Below are 24,890 nucleotides of genomic sequence, written 5' to 3'. Positions count from 1 at the left end.
TATTACACACATATATATATCTACTTGCCTTAAAACATTTTTGTAATGAAATGGTATTCAAATGATCTAGTCAACTTTACCTATTTATTAATTCTTATATAGCCTAGGCTTGCCTCAAACTTGCTGTGTAGCCAGGAATGACTGAACGTGAGTCTCCTGTCTCTAAGTCCTCAATGCTGGAAATCAAACCCAGGAATTTGTGCATGCCAGGCAAATACTGCCAAAAAAACTACATTTCCAGCAAAAATTAACCCATCTTAAATGCATCTTACACAGTTCTGAAACAATACAGTAATTTTTTGTTTGTTTGTTTGTTTGTTTTTTTGAGACAGGGTTTTTCTGTATAGCCCTGGCTGTCCTGGAACTCACTCTGTAGACCAGGCTGGCCTCGAACTCAGAAATCCACCTGCCTCTGCCTCCCAAGTGCTGGGATTAAAGGCGTGCGCCACCACCGCCTGGCACAGTATTATTTTTAAAAAATAGAAAACTGGGTCTATAAGAGTATTTAGTAGTAGTATTCCTAGCATGCTGAAAGCCCTGAGCTCAATCCCCACCATAAAACTAACCCAAAAAGATTTTTATTCAAGAATTTAGAAAAGAATATAACAAATTCATCTGAACACATCAAGTTTCAAAATTATTAATTATAAAATGACTTTTCAAGCCTAGTAAAATTAATGATCAGCAATATTCATTTTAAATATATTTCAGAGTAATAATTTTGAGTATAAAGAAAATTAAAAAGGAATCATTAAAAACCCAGAACTTAAACAGATTGGTAATAACCTACAAATTTTAAAACATAAGTCTTAAAAGTGGACTAATGGTGGTCAGTGAGATGGCTTAGAGTATAAAGATGCTTGCTGCCAAACCTGACCAACCTGAGTTTAAACCCAGGGATTCTTTAAGGATGTGTGGGACCAACACAGCACATATAAGTCTGCAGCTCTGGGTGGGAGCCCTGGTTGGGATGAACAAGGGACACACACACTGGAACAGGTAGGACTGAATTAGGAACAGCAAAGAGCAATTATTCTGACTTATGCTTACCTACTATACTCTTTTCTGGAGCGGGTGGCACGATGTAACCAACATGTAAATATTTGCTTGCTAATTTGCTATGCAAACCAAGAAAGTCACTGAATCTTCTTTTGACTGAAAATTCACTCTTACTGAACATGGAAAGAGAAGTCTACAAATAAAGAAAAGGTATTTCACAACATTAATAGTAAGCAATTACAAATGACTACTGCACATGACTGTAAGTGGAGTCTGCTCTGCTTTGCAAAGGAGTTTCCTCTGTTTTGCAAATGAATCAGAGTATCAATGTGGCTTATAGATTTAAAACAACAACAAAAAAGAAAAAAAAATAAAACAAAAACTTAAGGCCTATAGTAAAAAAGTAATATAAGAGGTTAGAAAAAACTCGCTTTTTATTGTCTTTGACCTATCACACTGATCCCTACCATACTTTTGCTAATGGTTCCCCCCTTTAGTTTTCTGAAACAAGGTTTTGTTTTGCTTGCTTGTTTGCTATCTATCTATCTATCTAGCCATCTATCATCCAACTATCTATCTGCAGCCTAGGATACCTTTGAACTCACAATCATAAACTACTACAGATTCTTAAATTTGCCCATTGCCCAGACCTCCCAAAAGGCAGCTCGATGCAAATCTCACTCAGCTCAAACTCAGTGACTTTTCAGTGTTAGAGTGAGAATCCCACAGGGACAGCACTTTCCTCTACTCTTTACTGCTAGAGCCAGGTGCTTGCAACAGAACCTGAAATTATAGTAAGGATTTAATAAGGATTTTTTCATCAACTAACCAAACTTTTGCCACCTCATTGTGTCTCTCTCCATCTTGTCTTTCTCCAACTACAAAGTTCCTTTATCATGAATAAGTGTTCCCCTTATTCCTTCTGCTCACACATAATTGATTCTCCTACCTATGTCACTCAAACAGCCATTTACTTCCATTACTTTCAAAACTGTTTCCTCAGAGTCCTCCCCAGTTGTAGTTGTTTGTGTGCCCCAGGCTGGCTTAGATCTCACTGTGAACTTCTTGCTGCTCCCCATGCCCCTGCCTCCCAAGTGTTGAAATCACAGGTGTGTACCACTTTCCCTGTTTTTTCTGAATATTGGAGAGTGAACCTGGGAGTTCATGCATGCTAGGCAGGCACTCACTCTAACCAACTGAGCTACACCCCCACTGTAAAATTAAGATGTTATGATGGACTTGCTTTCTGTTTCAAGACTTAATGCTTAAAAACTGCAGTGGCCTTTCAACTGGAGATCTTGATCTGTACTTGGATGCTTACAATTCACACTAGGTTAAGACAGAGCTGTCCCAGTGAAAACCTAATAGTGCCATGCTTTTGTCCAACGCTCTAATAGCTCTCCTTCATGCTAAGGATGACACCAAAACTCCTAACGCGGCTACTCAAACACACGCGACCCTGTGGCCACCAAATTCAGCCATGAGTCACTTACAGATGAAACTCTAGAAAGTACAATGCTTGACTTCGGCCTTTTACACAAGCAAATCTTTTACCTGAAAGAAGCATCCTGCCCCTCCCTCCCATTCCTATCTCACCATGACTCACCCCAGGCCTGACCCTCAGGTCTAGATTAACTCACTTCCTGCATACTTATGCTCACATCCTCTCTAGCACAGTATGAGGGGCCAACACTTTATTGAAGAAGAAGAAAAAGCTTACCTTTGTTGTTACTCTATATGCCATGTAAGCATTCATGCCATCACCTATAAAGAAAAGAGCCATAGAATATCACTGAAATCCAAATGCTTGGGCAGAGGTTAGGTAAGCAATAGAATGCTTGCCTAGTGTGTGTAAGACCTGGCATTTAACTAATTAAATTAAATGCTTCAAAGTAAAATACAAAAATAAATAAATAAATAAATAAAAGAAAAAGAAACAATACTGTAACCATATACTTAAGTGGAAAACTATAGGATGTAACAATCAAGCTAGTAAAAAAAGAAGTACAAAATACAATAATGACTCACCAACTTTTTCCGGATCTGACACACCAATTTCTATATCAAAAATATCTCCATTTGCTTCTTCTTCAATCTAGAAAAGTTTATTTTTGGTGTTAAAAAAATCCCCTTTATGTTGAAGGTAAGCAGCAGCTGTCGGTGTGGACTCATGGCCCTCTCAATAGGGAATGTCTGCCTAGTGGTGCAGCCCTGGCCAGCTGTCTAGGAAAGATCCTGCTACTGTCATCTCTCTAACCAGGATCATTTCTAATTGTTTTCTAAATGCTTGGCCTATACCCACAAACAGGTAGGGCTCTTACCCATCGCCGAAGAAGCTACTTTTTGCAACAGACAGAGACTATCTTGATAATACTAATTGCCATGCCAATGTGGATGGGAGAAATTTCTTAAGATCCTACCCTTAAGTGAAGAGCTACAGGCAGTCAATTTTTTTTCCTAAGCATGAGCCAACTGACCGGTGACCCAATACCAAGTGGACAGTCAGTCATAAAACACAGTACTCAGTATGAAATTCTCAAAAAATTTAAAATTTAAAAATTTCAACTTATATTACTATTATAATACCAATGAGTAGTTTTTACTGCCTTTTTTCCAGATATACAGACCCTACTATTTTCAGTAGGGTCATGTCACAATAATTTAAAAACAACAGGAGCTTTCATATATGCTGACTATGTAAACAAAGAAAACACTCAAATAATGAAGATCATTTGGAGAACAGAAATTTTTGTCTTAACGTCTCATATGTATAGAAAAACAACAACAGCCAGGCGTGGTGGCACATGCCTTTAATCCCAGCACTCGGGAGGCAGAGGCAGGCGGATTTCTGAGTTCGAGTCCATCCTGGTCTACAAAGTGAGTTCCAGGACAGCCAGGGCTATTCAGAGAAACCCTGTCTCAAAAAAACCAAACCAAAACAAACAAAAAAAAGAAACAAAACAAAACAAAAACCCAACAACAACAAAACTTTTAACAAGAAAAAACATGCAGTTTTGTAAATATTGCTGATTTTTGTTGTTGTTTTGGCTTAAAATGAAATCTTCTGTTCCTCCTGCTTCTACATCCTGTGTGCTGGGACTACAGGTGTGCTCCACACGCAGCTCAGAAGTGGCATCTTTAGATTAATCATGGTTTATTGCCTTACAGCTTCCCTACTGCACTGATTTGTCCAGTCTTAGCTTGCTGTAGGGTTCCGGTTCCTGCCTCTCTAACATTGGGACTGCAGGCTAGCTGTCCATGTCCACCAGCATTTATATCCATCAGGGTCTCTAAACCTACATGTACTTTATCTACTATGCCATTATCCCAGCCTCAGCCCCAGAATTTTCACTCCTAGATAACTAGAAAGAACTCATTACTTGTACCAGTAGAAACTTACTTGTAGAAATTATAATTAAAAGCAACTTTAAAAGAATAGTCCTTCTAATTACTTTTAAAAAACACATTTTTCTCAAAGACAAGGCCCTGTAAAACTCAATTTTCAAAATCAGCAATTGGGAAAAATAACTTGATGAGACTACAGAGAGGCCCCTTTGAAAGCAACTTAAAACAGGCATTTCAGCTGGGAGGTGGTGGCCCAAGCCCTTGGGAAGCAAAGACAGGTGGATCTCTGAGTTCAAGGCCAGTCTAGCCTGGCCTACAGAGTGACTTCTAGCACAGGCAAGACTATAAAAAAGAAACCCTGTCTCAAACAAAACAAAACAAAACAAAACAAGACAAAACAAAAAAAAAAAACAATACAAACCAAAAAAAAGCCCCACGAGTTTCAAATCCTTTTGCTACAGAAGAGTTTGTAGAAAGGTTAGCTGGGAGTGTAACTCAGAGGTAGTATGCCTGTCTAGCACAAGCAAGGCCCTGATTTCTATTCACAGCACTGAACAAAACAAAAAACAAACAACAGACAAGAAATCTCAGAGTATTTATCTGCCAAAATATCAAGGCAATATTAGTGATATAAAGCTATAACAAAAGTCTATTTCCTTACCATCTTTCTGCTCAAGGTCACTTTTTAAATAGAGACATTAAGCTAATCTTTTGTACATGCGCACTGTGATTTAAAAAAAGTATATGAATTGCTACGTGAACATTCAATACTTCACACAGAATGAGCTCATCTTTCTAAGCAGAACTCAGAGAAGAAATGCAAACAACTAGTACATCCCCGAAGGTCCTCGTAGAGCTCGTCTCCAGTTACAACCTCTTCACCGAGCCAACCAGCCTGCTGCCTGATACTTAACTGTGCACATATTGTTCACTAACTTCATCAGTTTTGTGAGCACTCATTTGCATTTACTATTTTCTCTTTGTACTATTTTTGAAATGCTATTCACATGTTCATATATAGTCACTATTTAATTGTGGTTATACTGGTTACATATTACTAAATAATTTTTAAATGTTTTATATTTAAAATAACCTCTGTATCAAGATTGTTTTCTTCTCCAAATGTGCCTTATTAAAACCTATTGCTGTTTCTTAATAATCCTATCCTTTATAAGTAAAAGGATCATCAAGTCATGAGAATGTAACTTTAGTTGATCTGTAGTACCTCTTCCTTTTAAAAATGAAAGCTTGAGGAAACTCAAAAGAAATAAAGTTAAAAGTTTGGGCTGCATATACAGCTCAGAGGTAAAACAAACAGAAAACCAAAACCACTAGCCACTCCTTAGCACTATATAAATAGATAAATTCCAGATACCAATCTTCATTGTCAATAGTATTCATTACATGCTCTATCAAAAAAAAAAAAAAAAAAAGACTCACAACGCCACTTTAAGTACTTTCACCCATCACTTGTTCAACATAGGAGACTTCAGAGGTACATACTATTATCACAAGACCACAGATGTCACACAGTGTGACCTGATCATTGACACTGAACACTGCAAGCACTCTACCACCGAATTACACTGCAGCTGCAAACTCTTTGATTGAAGAACCTCAAGTGGTAGAGTTCCATGGGGTGGGTTATTTAGAGAAGCTAAAAAAGGAGCACAGTTATGAGTTTTAAGCCAATCAGGACACTGAGTTTCAAGCCAACATGGCAAGAGAGTTAAAAGGATTCTGTCTCAAAAGTCAAACCAAACCAGAACAACATAAAGAATGGGTTAGAATTGAACCGTAGAGCCACGCTAGCTTCCAACAGAGACCTACCTACCCCTGCGATTATTGACTTGTGCCACCATGCCTTTCTTCTTAGTATGGTTTGTCTGTCTAAAATATCTGAAAGGCTTTGATTAGGAATAACTATCGAACTAACGAGAGAGAGGTACTAGGTAAGGAACAAAAATGCACTTTTTACATATTAACCTAGAAATGTAAATGTTGACCACACCTCGTCCCTGGATCTGTCAAAGATGACTGGAGCAGAGATACTCTTTGATTCGATTCTAGGAGCAATGAGTGTGGTGGGAGTGACAGGGGTGACCGCAGGAGACGGCTCGGAGGACAGGATGAGCTCTCTTTCGGGACTGTCCAAGGACACCTCTTCTGTGGCTTCTAGACGTGAATTAAACAAGGAAATCAAGGAAATCACAGCATATGGCAATTCGAGAAACACGAAAGACATACCTACAAGTCTCAAAAGGACTATGACTTCTAAGTTATCACTACAGAGTGACTTTATGTCACTAATTATTTAGTTGTTTATGAAAACTTTACAGCAAACAGGAACTGTGTTGATTTTATGAAGAACTGTATTAAGTCCATTTAACTATCTATACTAGGAGAAAAGCAATGATGTGAATAATTCCACATTCATTCGTGTTTGGATTGGTAATACAATGTACATGTGGTAACTTACCTTTCATATAACTTATTCAAACTAATATAATTATTTCATACATATAAAAGCAGATTTTATGGCAGCAGACTACCTTTATCTATTCCAATTGGGATTAAAAACCTGTTATGGAAAACCCACCAAGTTAGTAATCTAAAGCAATTAATTGCCAAAGATTACTGGATATTAGTTGAATATACAAATATGACACAAAGCAAAGGGATGTTTAGATTTTAATTTTAAATGCTCATTCACTTGAAATATCTAAAATTAAATATATTTAAGATCAAACCACATCAATAAACTGAATGTCTACATACTATGTAATACTGTGCTAAATGCAGAAGAAACACAAAGAAATGGAAAAAAAAATCATACCTGCCCTCAGGGAGTTTATAATCTAGTTGAGAAAACAAGACATGTGGAATGTTAAATAATAATAAAAGACTTAAGAGAACAATAAAGAATGTTATAAGACATTCAATTACTATTTGAACGACAGAACAAACACTATAATTTGAGTAGACACAGGAGTCAATACTTCAGGGTGGGGAAAATCAGAAATAGTCTGTGACTCTGATTTGAGGTGATTTAAACAGGAAGAAGTTGGAGGGAATTACCATGCAAATAGAATAACAGCATAAGTAAAAGCGGGGATGAGGTGGGGTAGTGAAATTTAATCAGCGAGTCTAACACAAAACAGTCCTGTTGGCTTGTAGAACTGATACCAAGAAGAGGGTGGTGGAATTAAAAGGCAAACAAGGAATCAGACCAACGGTTTCTCATCCTAAGGTTTCTGGATTCTTGAGATTTTGAGACAGTAGTAATTGTGGTCAATGAGCCACTTCATGCAGTCAACTTGAAATTATACAGGTTGACATATTATCAAACTATTTAGACTCGTTATTTAATGTTGACAAGATAACTGGTATGAACCTCTTTATATTTTTATATTAAAAGAAAAATGACTAATAACTAAAATCTTCCAAACTATGGTAACTAGGGGGGGTGGGATCTATAGAGACAACAGACCACATATGACCCTGACAGAACAAACTAAAAGCTTGGATACCCACTTTAGGCTTTGAACACTGATGGCACTTAATACTCTTTTCAAAAGAAAAAAGAAAAAAAAAAAAGAAATGAAAACAGGGACAGAGAATGGCTTAGTGGGTAAAAGTGCTTTCAACTGAGGCTGACCGAGTTTGATCCTTGGGATCCACATGGTGGAAAGAGAACTACCTTCTACAAGCTATCCTCTGCCCTCCATGCACATGCAGTGTACACAGACACACACAGAGATAGATGATAGATGATAGATAGATAGATAGATAGATAGATAGATAGATAGATAGATAGATGTAATAAGAAGACATTTAAAATAGTCAACAATAACCATAGCACAGTGCTGCTCGCCTTTAATCCCAGCACTTGGGAGGCAGAGGCAGGTAGACAGATTCCTATGAATTTGAGGCCTGATCTACATAGTGAGACCTCTGTCTCAAAAACAAAACCAGTCAACAATATAAGAAAGTAAAAGGTAGTACATGAAAGCTAGGTTCAATGGGTGGCAATGATGACTCAGTGGTTAAGAGCAGCTCTTCCAGAGGGCCCAGGTTCATTTCCCAGAAGCCACAAGGCAGCGCATAACCATCCATAACTCCAATTCCAGGGAACCTGGCGCCTTTTCTAGCCTCTCCGGGCACTGCATACAGTCGGTACACATGTATAAATGGAGACAAAATAGTCACACACACGATTCCACTGTCGGCACTTTAAACTCAGAGGTTCCCAAGAGGGTTACACACCAGATATTTACATTATAATTCGTAACAGAGGCAAAACTACAGTCATCAGGTAGCAATGAAATAATTTTATGGTTAGGGGTCACAACAGGAAGAACTATGTGTTAAAGGGTTACAGCATTAGGAAGGTTGAGAAACACTAATTTAAAGCCAACCAAAGTTTTTCAATGACATTTGACTGTACTGATCAAGGTTTTGCTTGCTTGTACTAGTAGCTGCTTCAACAGCAAAGGGCTGGGAACTTGGAGTAAGGCTACGCATGATCTAACTAACTACAATGGAAAGGAAAGAAACCAAACTGATGGTCTGCCTTAAATTTATTTTGTTGTTGTGTTTTGTTGGTTGTTTTGTTTGGTTTGTTTTTGTGTTTTTGAGACAGGGTTTCTCTGTGTAGCCCTGGCTGTCCTGGAACTCACTCTGTAGACCAGGCTGGCCTCGAACTCAGAAACCCGCCTGCCAAGTGCTGAGACTAAGGGCGTGCGCCACCACTGCCCCCTTGTTTGGTTCTTAGGAAAGAGCTCATTCACTCAATTCATGTTCCTGAGGAGTATCTGACCCTGAAGCTGCCACCTCCTAAGCTCTGGAAATCAGAGGTGTGAATCACTATATTCACACTTTAAATGGCTGACATGGCTTCTTTTAGCTTAAATAAACAGCTACAAATATGGAGGGCTCAGCTGAAAACAAGTTTAAAGGTTAAGGAAGATATAGAGCTATGACTTGAATGAAATACACATTGATTTTGTCCATATTCAGGCATTCTTTAAGATGTAACAAATGGACAAGGGTTAGACCGTTGAACTCATTTGGTGAACATTTTATAAGTAACCTAACAACATGTCACAGCTAATTTTTTTTCCATATACTGCTGACTGAATTACCTACACTATACAAACTATTTATTTAAACACGAATACGCACCATAATCTGGTTTCTTTATGATTTTAAAATCACAATGGCTACACTACTTTAAGCCAGATCTGTATTCTATGCAGCAAAGATATGTTATTACTACTAGACAACAAGTTCCATCATCCTGATAGCATATGCTATTCTTAGAGGTTCCTAGCATCCCACGCTTCCATAGGAAAAGATATGATTAAGTGCATTATAAATATGAGCCAAGTGTAGTATTATACAAACATGTCTAAGATCACCTAAAGTTATTATAAAACACAGCTAAGTTAAACTGTAAAGCATAAAAATAATTTTATTTAAAATGTAAAACTGTTGTACGCTTATATATGTATGTATGAATGATGTATGTGTGACAGTGCAGGAATATGTGCCACAGAGAGCATGGAGAGGTCAGAGGACAATTTCAGAAGTTAGTTCTCTCGTTTCCCTGAGGGCTCACTGGATCAAACTCAAGCACAGTCAGAATTATACACCAAGAGCTTCACCCACTGATTCCTTCTCACCAGTCCCAAACTGTTTAGGCTTTAAACAAAAATGACAGTATACTATTGTCCTTTCATTGTTTCCTTCCTTTCTCTGACAGTGGGTCTTGTTATGCATCCCTGATCTGTTACTCATTATATAGCCCAGGCTAGTCTCACATTTTAAACAATATTCTGCCACAGGCTCTCAAGCTGGAATGTTATGGACTTTTGTATGAAGAACTAACTGTACCTTCAAGCATACTTGTACATTTGAATATGGATCACTACAAAAGTTGAGAACATTAACTCAATAAAAGCTAATTATATAAGTTATGTTGCTAAACACAAAGTTATCTACTATTTTAATTCTGTGTCAATATTAAATTTTTAATTTTTGCTTTTTAATATTAAAATATTAACTTACATCTTAATTTAAAGACATAGGTATTTAGAAGAGTCAGCATTTTTAAGTGAGAATGGGCTACAGACCAAATTCTATTCTATATCCAAAACAAACTCAACCATCACTTTCCCTAACAGCAAGCCTATAACATAGAGCAATGTGCTTTGGCTATGTGTATGTCTATGAACCGCATGTGCCTGGAGCCACCAGAGGCCAGAAGAAGGCATCAGATACCCTAGAACTAGAGTTAACATATAAGAATCAAACCTGGGTCCTCTCGAAGAGCTGCTTTGGCATCTCTCTACCTCCCATACAGTGATTCATTCATACTTTATTTTGCTTTGTGACAACTTGTAACAACAATAACAAAAAGAATACAATCACTGCTACCTCCCAAGGTATGATCAGTATCATGCACCCTACTCTCAAATGCTTAAAAATTAAGGTTATTTTTGCTTCTTCTACTGGTCTGTATGTATTTCTTACAGAATGACCTAACTAGAGAGCTCCTATGCTGCTAAGTATCTTTTGGGTTAGATACAGGTTTCACCCTATAAGCTGGGCTGACCCTGAACTCAGCAATCCTTATGCTTCCATCTTCCAAATGCTAAGATTACAGGAATCAACCATGTTCACATTCACTCTCCAAGGTGTTACAGATAGAGTTCTGAGCAGAATAATCCAAGTTCAAAAACACAGAATTTCACTTGCCTTAGAGAGTATTTTCTAATAGCATGTGTATTATAATTGGCTAGTACTAAAAAAATCAAGATATGACAATTACCTGCGAAAAGATCTTCTCTGTCATCGTCTAGGACAACTTCTACAGGTTTGGAGCCATTAGAGTTTGCACTGATATCTTCTGCAGGGAGACTGGCTGGTTCGGGAGATGATGGACTTGACTGTTAAAGAACAATGGTGGACAATGGATTGGGCTGCTTACGTGACTTTCATTGTGTCTCTAGCTAAAGAAATACAACAGCTCTTGTTAGAGAGGCAAAGAACAGCTATTAATATTTAGAGAAGGTTCAAATACATTTCAACACCCCCCCTCCCCTTGTTCAACAATTGCTTAACTCAAATCAAGTATATCATCCCTTTTAGAGGCATACTTAGTTACTAACAAAACCATATGTATCACAATACAACCAAACTCAGAGCAAGGTCCTTGATTTTAAGAGTGTGAGCTTTTAGTTCAAAGACCATCTTTAAAATAAGAAAATCAAAGGCACACATGGTGGCTTATACCAGTAATCACAGATTTTGGGATATGAGGCAAAAGGATCAAGCGTTCAAGGTAAAATCCAACAACTTACTGTATGTTCAAGACTGGCTTGAGACCCTGCCTCAAATAAACCAAAATAAAAATACATAAATAAAAATAGAGCCCGTGAGATGGCTCAGTGACAAAGGCTCTTACTCTGAAACCTAATGATCTAATAAATTCAATCTCTGAGAAAAATGATGTTGAAAGCCACCACTGATCTCTATACGTTTACTGTGGTATGCACAGATTTAATGATAGATAAATTATGAATAGTAGGAATTTATGCCATTCCTAAGATTCTATTATTATTTTCAAACTCTTCTCATATTCTATCTCTCAAAACCAATTTATTTTAGACAAGGGGTCACATAGGTATCATAGCCCAGGATAGACTTGAACGCAATCCTCATGCCTCATGCCCCAGCCTCCCCATGCATTATGTACAGGTGTGCACTACACCCATCTGGAAAATTAATTACTCTTCTCTTTTCCAATAAGGTCTGGCTATGCAACCCAAGAATCTAAAACTGAATCACTCTTGCCTCACCCTCCTAAATTCTGGGGTTGTAGAACTCTACATATCCAGCTGCTTTCCCTACTTAATGTTATTCCCTATGAATCTCTTTTGTAGTAAGTCACTCATTATAATAATAAGCATTCGCCCATGGATTAACCTTAATCTAGATAAACCTTCTAAAATATGTCCAGAAATAAATATGGTTCCATGGTGATTCTGAATCCCATTGAGTGGCAAGATTAACTGATACAGATCTCAAGCATTCTTTAAAATACACACACACACACACACACAAAATTCATAGAGGGTTTTTTTTTTTTTTCCTTTTCTTTTGACAAGGTATCACTGTGTAGCCTGTAGTCGCAGACCAGGATGGCCTTGAACCTGGAGTTCCACCCAACTCTGCCTCCCAAGTGATGTGATTGAAGTGGTGTGCCACTACCACCTGGCTTTTGTTTGTTTGTTTAGTCTTGTTTTTGTCTAAGACATGATTTCTCTGTGTAGTCCTTGATGTATTGGAACTTTGTGAGGAGTGGGTGTGGCAGCAGTCCCAAGAAGGCACCAGGAACTGCAGCTAAGTCTTATGACTTGCACCTGACTTCCTCATACACCTGAAAATAAGCCACAACCATCGTGAGAGCTGTGCAGGTGCACCAGGATACTGGCGAATCCATTTTGGTGGAGACATGCCCCTGCTGCCCTGATTAGCTGAAGCTGCGTGCCTGGTGAGGTGACGTGGCCTGCTGTGAGTGGATGAGAGCTGAGAGTATAAAAGAGTGTGAGGCCCAGGTTAGAGAGAGAGAGAAAGATAGAGAGAAAGTTGAAGCGAGAGAGAGGAAGACTGAAGTTTGCTGAATAAACTGTTGTTAGAAGGACTGGTGGTCGTGTCGTTCTTGCTGGTCGAGAGCGCACGTGACAGAACTTGATTCTGCAGGCCCGCTGGGCTCAAACTCAGAGATCTGTCTACCTCTGCCCCCAAGAGGACCGAGATTAAAGGTGATCCACCACCACCCAGCTGGTAGAGGTTCTTTATGTTTTCCATAAAAGGATTTGTTAGGGAGTCAGATTTAAACTACAGGTATTTTCAGCCAGTCCATGGCTTATCTTTCTACACTAATAGTAGACCCACAACAGAATTTCTCTTAGTTTTACAGAGGAAAAAAAAATGTTATGGTTAGTAATCATTTTGTAAGATGAATGGTCTTTTGTTTTTGTGATGGAAGAGATTGAAACCAGGTCCCTGTACACAAGTTGGGCAAATACTCTGTTACTGAACCACATCCATATCCCCCTAATCATCTTTGATATCATTCATCTTCTGGGCATGGTGATCCATGCCTGTAATCACAGTACTTTGTAGAGTCAGAGGCAGGAAGACTAGGAGTTCAGGCCATCTGTGAACAATGCAAGCCTGAGCTATGGGAGACCCATCTTATACCAGAAACAAGGAAGCTGGAGAGAGAGCTGAGTGGCTGAGAGTTCTGCTGTCTTTGCAGAGGATCCACATTCAGTTCCCTGAATCCAGCCTATAAACTCAAGCTTCAGGGGATCCAACACCTTCTTCTGGCCTCTGTGAGCACCCACATGTACATGCACTTACAAACACAATTCTTCACACCTTTAAACCCAGCACTCAATAGGCAGAGACTGACAAATCTCCAAAGTTGAGGCCAGCCTGGCCTACATGAGTTCCAGGATAACCAGGGCTGCACAGAGAAACCTTGCCTCGAAAAACCAACCAACCAACCAAACAAACAAATAAACAACAGCTAAATAAAGAGAAAGGAAAGCAGTCATGTGTGGTAGGCACTCATATTGTCCTAGTTCTGGGGAGCTGAGATAGGAGGGTTACCAGATTCAGGGCAGCCCAGACTACATAGTGAGATGGGGTGCGGAGGAAGAGTTAAAAAGAAAACAAACCAAGGTCTTAATCTTTATAAATCAGCACTTAGCAGATACTGGGCATGACAATCAAAACATCAGCAATGAAAGGGAGCCAGGCATAGTAACAGACTCCTGAAACCGCAGCGCAGAGGTGAAACTGAAGCCAGAGGGTCACAAGCTTAATTAAGGCCACTTGGGCATGAGACTCTACTTTTATTCATTTACAGTCATAACTGTATATGATGCACTGTAATAGCATCCCTCTTCTCCTTGATGCTGAGTAGGAAAGAGTAGGAAAAAAGCTTTTTAAAAAAAATTTATTTATTTATTATATGTAAGTACCCTGTACCTGTCTTCAGACACCAGAAGAGGGCGTCAGATCTCATTACGGGTGGTTGTGAGCCACCATGTGGTGGCTGGGATCTGAACTCAGGACCTTTGGAAGAGCAGTCAGTGCTCTTAACCACTGAGCTATCTCTCCAGCCCTGGAAAAAAAGCTTTTAAAACACACAGACAGACAGACAGAGAGACAGACAGAGAATGTGATTCTCCTCATTCAAACTTCAGAACGGGGCGGGGAGGGGGGGCTGGGGGGGGGCACTACTCATTCAAACTCCAGAATAGGGAAATCTATAGAGATAGATTAGTTGCTATGTTGCTATGTTAAGGTTAAAGGCTGGGAAAAGGGGACATGTAAAGGGTACAAAGATACAAGAATTCCTTCTAAAATAATGAAAATGTTCTAAAACTGACTGTGGTAATAGATACACATATCTCACTAAACTAAAAACTACTCAAACGTACAAATGGGTGAACCATGAGCTGGCACACTGGATTGAAAAACAGATCTATATTATTTACTGCCTCCAAGAAATGTGCCTTACCATCAAAGACAGGACAAATCTTGGGGTGAAAGGATGGACAAAGGTATTCCAAGCAAATGAAACTGAAAAGTAAGCAGATATCACTCTTCTTTCTGACAGAGCAGAGGTTGAACCCAACTAGTCCAAAGAAATTAAAAAAAAAACCACCAAAAAACAAAAATCCACTTCAGAGTGATTAAGAAAACAATCCATCAAGAATACAATTTTAAACAAATATGCACAGAGCACAGGTGTGCCCAGTTTCACATAATACTAGACCTGTAAGGTCAAAAGATTAACTCCAACTTAGTAACTGAATGATGCCAACATCCTATCCTCACCAATAAACAGGTCAACCAGACAAAAATATCTGTGTTTAATGACAGCATAGCTCAAATGGAACTAACAAACATCTAATAACATCCCACCCAGACACTGTAGAATGTACTTTCTTCTCAACAGCCCATGGAACATTCTCTAACACAAAAGGGCACAAGTCTCAACAAATCAGAAAAACAATTTCTTGTCTTTCAACAGATAAACATGGAATAAAAGCAGAAAAATCAACAGCCATAAAACTCACTGTGGAAATTGAACAATACACTATCATATGATGGTCATCAAAAAATATCAAAGACAGGCTAAGGCCATGGCTCAATTGGGCGAGTGCTTCCTAACATGCATGGAGACCTGGATTTTGAGACCTATAACAGCATGAACTGGATGTAGTGGCAGAAACCTGTAATCCTAACACTCTGGAGGGAGAAGCAAGAGATCACAAATTCAAGGCCATTCATTTTAGCTACCTAGCAATTTGCCTGAGACTCTCTCTCAGTCTACCACTCCCAACCCCTACCCGCCACTGCCAAAAAAAAATTTACTAAAAATCAAATGAAAATTTGGCATGTCAACGATCTATAGTACAGTAAAAGCAATCCTAAGGAGTTCACAGTTGCAAGCACCTGCATTATAAAGTCAGTGGGCAGGTACAGTGCTGCAGCAGGCATGCATACCTGTCACCAAGGCTGACAAGGTGTTTGATTCTCAAGTGTATGTAATTCTGGAAGCAGAAAAAGGATTTCCCAAGTTGTTCTCTGACCTCCACGTGTGTACACACACACACACAATTTTTTTCTTTTTAAACTTAAAAAGCAAGGCTCTAGAGATAACTAAGAGCACTTGGACTCAGTTCCCAGCACCCACGTCATCAGGTAGCTCACAACTACCTGTAACTCCACTTCCAGAAGATCCAATGATCTTTTTGGCCTCTGAGGGCAACAAGTCTGAATGTGGTATGAAGACACAAATGCAAGCAAAGCAACCATACAATAATTTTTTAATTAAATAATAATAATTAAAAAAAAAACTAAGGTCCACCTATTTGCTGCCAAGATATGTGCCTCACCATCAAAGACAAATGAAACTTCAGAGTGAAAGAAAGCACAGGGAAAACAGATTTCAAGGAAAGAAACAAGAAGTCAATGTGTTGCTCTGCTAAAGTCTGGCAAAATGGAATTCAAAGCAAAAGATAAAAGTCACTTTATAGTCATGAGGGAGCAATCTACTAAAAAGACTTTACAATTTAACACAAAACACAGGTGCAACCAACTCATACAACAAATATTACTAGATATAAGATCAAATTAACCCCAACACAATAATGGTGACTTTAACACACTGCTCTCACCAATAAGACAGGTCATCCCACTAAGACAAACAAATGTGGAAAGGGAGAACCAATTCCACAAAGTTGTTCACTTAGCTCTAAACACATACTGTAGCATGTGTTAACTATACACCCTGATACACACACACACACACACACACACACACACACACACACACACACACACGAGTAAAATAAGAATAAAGCTGGGCAGTGGTAGTGCATACCTTTAATCCTAGCATTCAGGAGGAAGAGGCAGGCAGATCTCTGAGTTCAAGGTCAGCCTAGTATACAGAGTAAATTCCAGAACAGCCAGGGACGCACAGAGAAATACTATCTCAAAAAACCAAATAAATAAATAAGCAAACAAACAAACAATTAATCAGTGACATCATAGATCAAGGGGCCTGAAAAACGAACATTTCATTCAAATATCACAGAACTCATGTTCTTCTAAGTTGCCCATGTAACTTTCTCTAAAATAGACCCTATTAGGACAAAGAGGGAAAATTGAAATAACTTTTTATTGTTTCCAATCTGGCCACAATATAATAAAGGCAGAAATTAACAGCAAAAGAAACTACAGAAAAATGCATATGCTCATGGGAATTAAACAACACCCAACTAAATGATAAATAGATCTCTCAAGAAATCAAGAAAGATTTTTTTTTTTGAATTAGTAGAATTGAATGAAGATGAAGAGAACATGTCAAACCCCACGGAATAAGATGAAAGCAGTCCTAAGAGGCAAGTCCAGTAACTACCAGCATTTATATTTAAAAAAACAAAAAACAAAACCCAGAGGGCTCTCACACAACCTCAGCACTCTGAAAACACAAGAACAACGCAAACCCAGGCGGTAGACTACAAGAACTAATATCAGCAAATAAATGACATAGAAAAAATTTTAAATACAAAAAGTAAATCAATAAATGAAGAGTTGATTCTTTGAAAAGATACTAAGATTACCAAACATTTTAGTCAAACTAAAAGAACCAGAGAAAAACAAAATTAATAAAATCAGAGATGAAAATGTAGATTACAACAAAAACCAATGAAAGTCAGAAAATCTGGGTTGATGATATGACTCAGCAGGTAAAGGGGCTCTCAGCCAAGCCCAACAACCTACCTAATAGAAAGTTTAGGACCTACATAGTAGACCCGACTGCCACACATGCACTGTTTGTAGCACACACCCCACACCCTAATACCACGGAAAAAATCTGTCATAAAATCATAAGGCTATATATTAAGAATGCATATTGGGGACTAGAAAGATGGCTCAGCAGATAAGAGCACTTGTCCTTCTAGGACCCATGTCTGGTGACTTCTAAGGCCTGTAACTCCAGATTCAAGAGATTTCATGTTTTCTCCTGGCCTTCACAGGAACACACACAACATTCACTCAAACAGGACAGCCAGGGCTATACAGAGAAATCCTGTCTCAAAGAAAAAACCAAAAACCAAAAAAATAAAAAATAAAAAAGAAGAAGAAGAAGAAGAAGAAGAAGAAGGAGGAGGAGGAGGAGGAGGAGGAGGAGGAGGAGGAGGAGGAGGAGGAGGAAAGGAAGGAAGGAAGGAAGGAAGGAAGGAAGGAAGGAAAGAAGGAAGAAAGGAAGAAAGAAAGAAAGAAAGAAAGAAAGAAAGAAAGAAAGAAAGAAAGAAAGAAAGAAAGAAAGACAAGAAAGAAAGAAAGAAAGAGGAATTCCATAGCTCTTGGGCTGGAAAGATGGCTCAGTGGTTAAGAGCACCAACTGCTCTTCTGACATCCTCTTCTGGTGCACCTGAAGACAGCTACAGTGTACTTAGATATAATAATAAATACGTCTTTTTAAAAAGTTAATAAACGGGCTGGAGAGATGGCTCAGCGGCTAAGAGCACTGACTGTTCTTCAGAAGGTCCTGAGTTCAAATCCCAGCAACCACATGGTGGCTTACAACCATCCGTAGTGACATCTGACGCCCTCTACTGGTGTGTCTGAAGACAGCTACAGTGTACTTACATATATACAATAAATAAATAAATCTAAAAAAAAAAAGTTAAAAAACAAAACAAAAAACAAAAAAAGGAATTACATGACTCTAGATGCATATGCAGCAGAGGATGTCCTAGTTGGTCATCAATGGGAGAAGAGGCCCTTGGTCCTGTGAAAGTTCTATGCCCCAGTATAGGGGAATGCCAGGGCCAGGAAGCTGGAGTGGGTGGGTTGGGGAGCAGGGGGAGTGGGGGGATGGGATAGGGTGGTTTTTGGAGGGGATACCAGAAAAGGGGATAACATTTGAAATGTAAATAAGGAAAATATCTAATAAAAAATAAATTAAAAAATTTAAAACTTATATTCTACTAAATTTGAAATCAAAAGGAAATTAACTTCTAAATGCATATGACTTACTGAAGTTAAACTAAGAAATAAATGATGTAACCATGTCTGAAAGAAGCAAGACTTAAACAGTAATAAAAATCTTCTAATTAAAAGAAATCTAGCCCCAGATGCATTCACTAGAGAATTCTACTAAATTTTCCAGAAGAATCAACCATCATCATTCTCAAAGTATTCCATAAAATAAAGAAAGAATGCTCCCACACTCTCATGACTCCTGTGTGTTATGTTGTTGATGCCATAACAGATAAAGACACAAGAGAAAAAGACAATTACAGACCAGTCTCCCTGATGAACACAGACACAAAAATTCTCAATAAAATACAAAATTCCAGATCACATTAAGAAGGTAACTCGGGGACCAGAAAAATAACACAGATTCTATACGAGCATTTGTTGTTCCTCCAGGTCTCACCAACACCCACATGGTGACACCCACAACTACCCATAACTCTAGTTACTCCAGATGCCTTCTTCTGACCACCAAAGACATCAGCCATGCAGAGTATACATACAGAAATGCAGACCCAAAACAAACAACCCCAAAACTCATACACAGAAAATAAACTTAGAAATAATAATGATAATAATAATCCAGGCTGGAGAGGTGGTTCAGTGGTTAAGAGTACTTACTGCTCTTTCTAAAGAACTAGGTTCAATTCCCAGCAACCACATGATGGCTCACAACTGTCTGTAACTCCAGTTCCAGGGAATCCAACACCCTTTTCTGGCCTCCTTGGGCCCCTGCATGCATCAGTGTGCACACATAATTTTTTTTTTCAAAAAAAGTAATTCATCATGATCAAGTTGGCTTCATTTCAGACACAGGGATAATTCAACATACAAATCAGTAAATGTTATATATCACATGAATGGACTTGAGGAAAGAAATCACATGATCATTTCAAGAGATGAAGAAAAAAAGGCTTTAAATAAAATACTCCATGATAAAAACCCAAAGAGACCAACTATAAAAAAAAAATCACAACATAATAAAAGCTACATATAACAAACCTATAGCCAATATCACACTAAATGGAGAGAAAGAAATCCAAAGCATTTCTATTAATATCAGGAACAACAAGGACATCCACTTTCCACAAGGACTACTATTCCCATTCAATACAGAGCTTCAAGTCTTGGCTGGAACAGTAAGTCAAGAGAATGAATGAAAGGAATACAAGTAGCAAACAAGTCAAATTGTATTTACTTGAAGATGATACAATTTTATTTAATAGACCCTAAAGACTCCACCAAAAAATTGTGGTTCTGTTAAACACTCCAGCAATATGCAGGAGAAACTGATACACAAAAATCAATAGTTTTCTTATTTACTAATAACAACAAACATGCTAAGCAAGAAATCAGGGAAACAATAAACAATCCTATCACTATTCTCTAAAAATAAGTAAATATAAACATATCTTAGAATAAACCTAACCAAGAAAGTGAAGACCGCTACAAAAAAAATACAAACAGTAAAGAAACAAACCTGAAGGCACTAGGAAACGAGATGACTTCCTACACTCACAGACAGAGCCACAGAATTACTGGTTGTTTTTTTTTTTTTTTGGTGTTTTCAAGACAGGGTTTCTCGGTGTAGCCCTGGCTGTCCTGGAACTCACTCTGTAGACCAGGCTGGCCTTGCACTCAGAAATCCGCCTGCCTCTGCCTCCCAAGTGCTGGGATTAAAGGCATGCGCCACCACGCCTGGCTCCACAGAATTACTGTTATGAACAGGTTCAATGCAATCCCTAACAAAACTCCAGTAACATTCTTCACAGAAATATAAACAACACTGACATCCATGTGGAAGCACCAACAAACTGGATAGCAAAGCAAAGAGGAATGCCGCGACCACACCCGGTTTCCAGTTATCTACTGCACAACAGGGCACCAGCACAGAACAAGCACGTGCAGAATGCAATAAACAGAGGGCCTAGCTATAATCCCATGCAACCACAGCCATCTGGTTTTACAGTTTTAAAAATTAACATTTATTGAGGATATGAGGGGCACATGATTGGCTCTCTACGTGGATATCTATTTCTCACCTTGTACAAAAACCAACTCCAAATACATTTAAAGACCCGGAAGGGCTGAAACTGTTAGAGGAGAAATAGGGGAAATGCTGGCACAGCAAGGACTTTCTGAAAAGGAGCCCACTAACTCAGAAAACGCCACCAACAACTCAGCAAGAGATTTCGGGAAACTCAAAAGCTTCTGCACGGCAATGGAAACATACTGACTGGGTAAAGAGCCAGGCTACAGAATGGGAGGCCTTTATACACCAGACAGAGGATGCATATCCAGTACAGAGAACTCAAAACCACTCAAGAAACCAAACAAACATCCCAAGCAATAAACAGGTTAGCGGGCCAGGCATGGTGGTGCACACCTTCATTCCCAGCACTCAGGAGGCAGAGGCAGGAGGTTCTCTATGAGCGCTCGTGCCCCTCTCTCTCTCTCTCTCTCTCTCACTCACTCACACACACACACACACACACACACACCCCGCATATTTCCAGGTCAGCCAGAGCTACACAGTGGAGAGCCTGTCTCAAAAGGAATAATACATAAGATTCTATGGTGTCCTATAGAAACATAATATGTACAACAATAAGACCCCCGAATAAATTATATCTATAGTCAGAAGCACTGATCTGGGGCTAGTAATGCCACATCCAACCTAGTTACAGAACAAGTGGAAAGAAAAGTACCACAGTACCATTCTACAGCCAGGAGTTCCTTTTTGTTTGTTTTGTTTTCTTTGGGTAGCCCTGGTGGTCCTGGAACTCACTCTGTAGAGCAGGCTGGGCTCAAACTCAAGAGATCAGCCTGCCTCTGCCTCTGCCTCTGCCTCTGCCTCTGCCTCTGCCTCTGCCTCTGCCTCTGCCTCTTCGTGCTGGGACTAAAGTCCTGTGCCACCACCCTGTGGCTATTGTGGTACAAATTTGTAATGCTAGCACTCAGGCTCAGGCAAGAGGAATTAGTTCCATGCCAATCTAGGCTCCAAAGAGAGATCTGGTCTCCAAAGGGGGGGGGGGGGGAAGTGTTTGTTAACCATACAGAATTGCAGGCCCGTGTGCATGGACACTGGGGTCTTTCTTCTGCACTGAAGCATAAGAAGTATCATGTACAGGAAGAGTGAAGCGACAGCACAGCATCCTGCATAGAGTGTCCCAAACATTTTCAAGGGGGAAAAAAAATGAACCTTGTATGTTAACCTGAAACTTTAAAAACTGAATCTAAAAACCTCAGCCACACCACTTTCCTAAAATGAATCCATAAGATGAGGGGTTTAGATCAACAACCAATTAACAACTTTATTTACAATGTTCACAGTATATAGGCCAAGATACTAAAACTTTGCAGACTTTCTCTGATACAGGATATAGTTCTTATTCTGTGTATTGTGACTAGAAAAGACAATTCAGGTTTTAGGACCCTGCAGACATGTTCAACACATGTTCAGAGACATAAAACATATCAAAGGGGGGCTGGTGAGATGGCTCAGTGGGTAAGAGCACCCGACTGCTCTTCCGAAGGTCCAGAGTTCAAATCCCAGCAACCACATGGTGGCTCACAACCATCTGTAATGAGATCTGACTCCCTCTTCTGGAGTGTCTGAAGACAGCTACAATGTACTTACATATAATAAATAAATAAATCTTAAAAAAAAAAACAAAACAAAACAAAAAAAAACATATCAAAGGTTATGAAGACACTAACTCCCCCTGCCTAGAAAAATATATTCTACAAAGTAATTTTAACTTATTTTAGGAGATGAAGGTCTTGACAATGAAACCAGTATTAGCTGTATTAAGACACAAATATCCAAGATTTTGTTTAGAACATATCAACGGGGGCTGGCGAGACGGCTCAGGAGGTAAGAGCACTGACAGCTTTTCCAAGGTCCTGAGTTCAAATCCCAGCAACCACATGGTGGCTCACAACCATCCGTAATGAGATCTGACGCCCTCTTCTGGTGTGTCTGAAGACAGCTACAGTGTACTTACATATGATAAATAAATAAATCTTAATATATATATATCAAAAATCAATCATCTGAGGAATGTATAATCTGTTGGAAAGTGGGAATTGGCTTCACCACTACAGATAAAATTATCCCGAAGTTTTCAGTTTCTGGTCACTGAAATCCAGATAATGGGTATTTTACAGCTATTTCCAACTGATTTGGTGCAGACTTGAACAAGCCAACAAAACTAATACTAAAGAACTTTATAAGAAAGTGGAGGGCAGGTGAGATGGTTAAACTGGTAAAGGGGCTTGCCTACCAAGCCTGACAATGGTGTAAACAGAGAACCAACTCCCAAAAGTTGTTCTTTGATTTTTATAAGTGTGTGTGTGCGCGCGCGCGCGCACGCACACACACACACACACACACACACACACACACACACTATACCTAATTTTAAAAAATCAGCTGAGGTAAACAATCTTCTGAGAAAAGTGCTTACATGCTTAAGATTATGGTTTCCGGTGTATGTGCTCTCATTCAATGTAAAGCAATTCAAAGGTAACTAGAAAAAGGCGGGCCAACACAGCTAAATTCAGTGTTTCCTTTGACAAAAACAGGAACACTCAGCTACACAGATCGCTGACCAAGCGAGAAAAGAGGAAAAAGGAGCGGAGATCTGTTTCTATTTCTCCCCTGGTAATTAAAAACCAGTTTCCTGGACTACTCCACCCTTCGAGTTTGTACTTCTCAAACATTACAGCCCCTACAAAGTCTAAAAACCCAAGCCGTGGCTCACGTCGGCCAATCTCAGCACGTGGAAATGGGAGCGAGGCAAGAAGATCAGAGGTTCAAAGCCATCCTCAGCTACATACCGAGTTCGAATCCAGCCTGCACCGCAGGAGCGCCTGCCTAAGCCAACTAACTCCAATGCATTCACCTACTCAAAACCAAGAGGCTCTTTAGCTGCAGGCGAACTAACTGTCCACGCAGGGCACGAACAGGGACGAGCGCACCCAGACCTCCCTGCGGACCCTCAAAGCCACTTAAGAGTTCACTTCCCGACTTCCTGGCTCTCCCGTGGCAGGGCACACCCTCCGGTGGGGCAGAGAAACAAGCACCTCAGCCCGGAGCTGCTGAAATCCCGGGGGAGCGGAGGTGGCCCCGGGGACCCGAGACAAGCCTTGCTCCTGCCTGGAGGAAGAGGCGCGGGTGACAGGGAAGGCCCGAGAGCCCGCCCGCCCGCAAGCACGGGTAGGTTGGCTTCCGTCCGTGGGTCCTGGCCCCTTGCAGATGGGGGATCGGCTCCCAGGCCCGCAGGCTGCCGTCCCGAGGCCTGGCCGCCTAGGCCGACATCAGGCCCCTTGACAGGCACCTGCGGTGCAGCCGGCGTCACAGGTGTCACCCGACCTGGCCTGGCCAAACCCGGAGGGGTGGGTGGGTAAGGGACAAGTCGCGGCAGGGGAGAGGCGAGACGCACGGCGCGGGCCTCCTCGCCGGGGGGCCGTCTCACCTCAAGGGTGGAGACGGTGCTGGTGAACAGGTCCTCTCCGTCCTCCAGCTCCTCAAAGTCTGTGGGCTTCACGTCCCCCAGCGGAGGAGGCTCCCTCTCGGCCGCCATCTTCGCCTCTTGGCCTGGACGTCTGCAAGAGCCGGGGCCTCGCGGACCTGTCACGTGAGCACGCAAGGCTGGGCTGGCGCGCCGACCCGCCTCCCGGCCCGCCCCTCGGGCCCGCCCCCCCGAGGCCCCGCCCCGTCCCCGGCTGCCAGCCCAACGCGAGGCCCCGCCCCCGACTGGGGCCGCGCTTTTTCTAGAGCTCCGAGCTGGCCCCGCCCCTTCACGATCCTCCTGCTTCCACATCTGGGTTTTGGCGTCCTTGCCTACATGCTGACCAGACTCAAAGTACAAAAATCTTATACTTGTTACTACAGGACTAGGAAG

At 40.2% G+C, this 24,890-nt stretch overlaps 1 protein-coding gene across 3 annotated transcripts in view; it reads right to left on the bottom strand.

The window, feature by feature from the left end:
* The window catches only part of Snx2 (sorting nexin 2), a 44,575-nt gene extending 19,918 nt beyond the window's left edge, over positions 1-24,657 (bottom strand). For 2 of the 3 annotated variants that reach the window (NM_001357463.1, NM_026386.2), the window contains exons 1-6: positions 24,462-24,657; positions 11,177-11,294; positions 6,356-6,519; positions 3,028-3,094; positions 2,720-2,763; positions 1,051-1,192 (exon numbers count right to left, since the gene is read on the bottom strand). In NM_001357463.1, the coding sequence (NP_001344392.1) occupies positions 1,051-1,192; positions 2,720-2,763; positions 3,028-3,094; positions 6,356-6,519; positions 11,177-11,294; positions 24,462-24,569 (643 nt within the window). In that variant the 5' untranslated portion in view covers positions 24,570-24,657. Of the gene's footprint in view, positions 1-1,050; positions 1,193-2,719; positions 2,764-3,027; positions 3,095-6,355; positions 7,203-11,176; positions 11,295-24,461 lie in introns of all 3 variants that reach the window. The other variant, XM_030250577.1, reaches the window with a different exon arrangement.
* Between the last annotated feature and the right edge of the window lie 233 nt (positions 24,658-24,890).

Source organism: Mus musculus, chromosome 18, assembly GCF_000001635.26.
Source record: "Mus musculus strain C57BL/6J chromosome 18, GRCm38.p6 C57BL/6J".
Taxonomy (NCBI): Eukaryota; Metazoa; Chordata; class Mammalia; order Rodentia; family Muridae; genus Mus; species Mus musculus.
The sequence above is the reverse complement of the archived record's forward strand: the minus strand, read 5'-3'. Positions and strand labels throughout refer to the sequence as shown.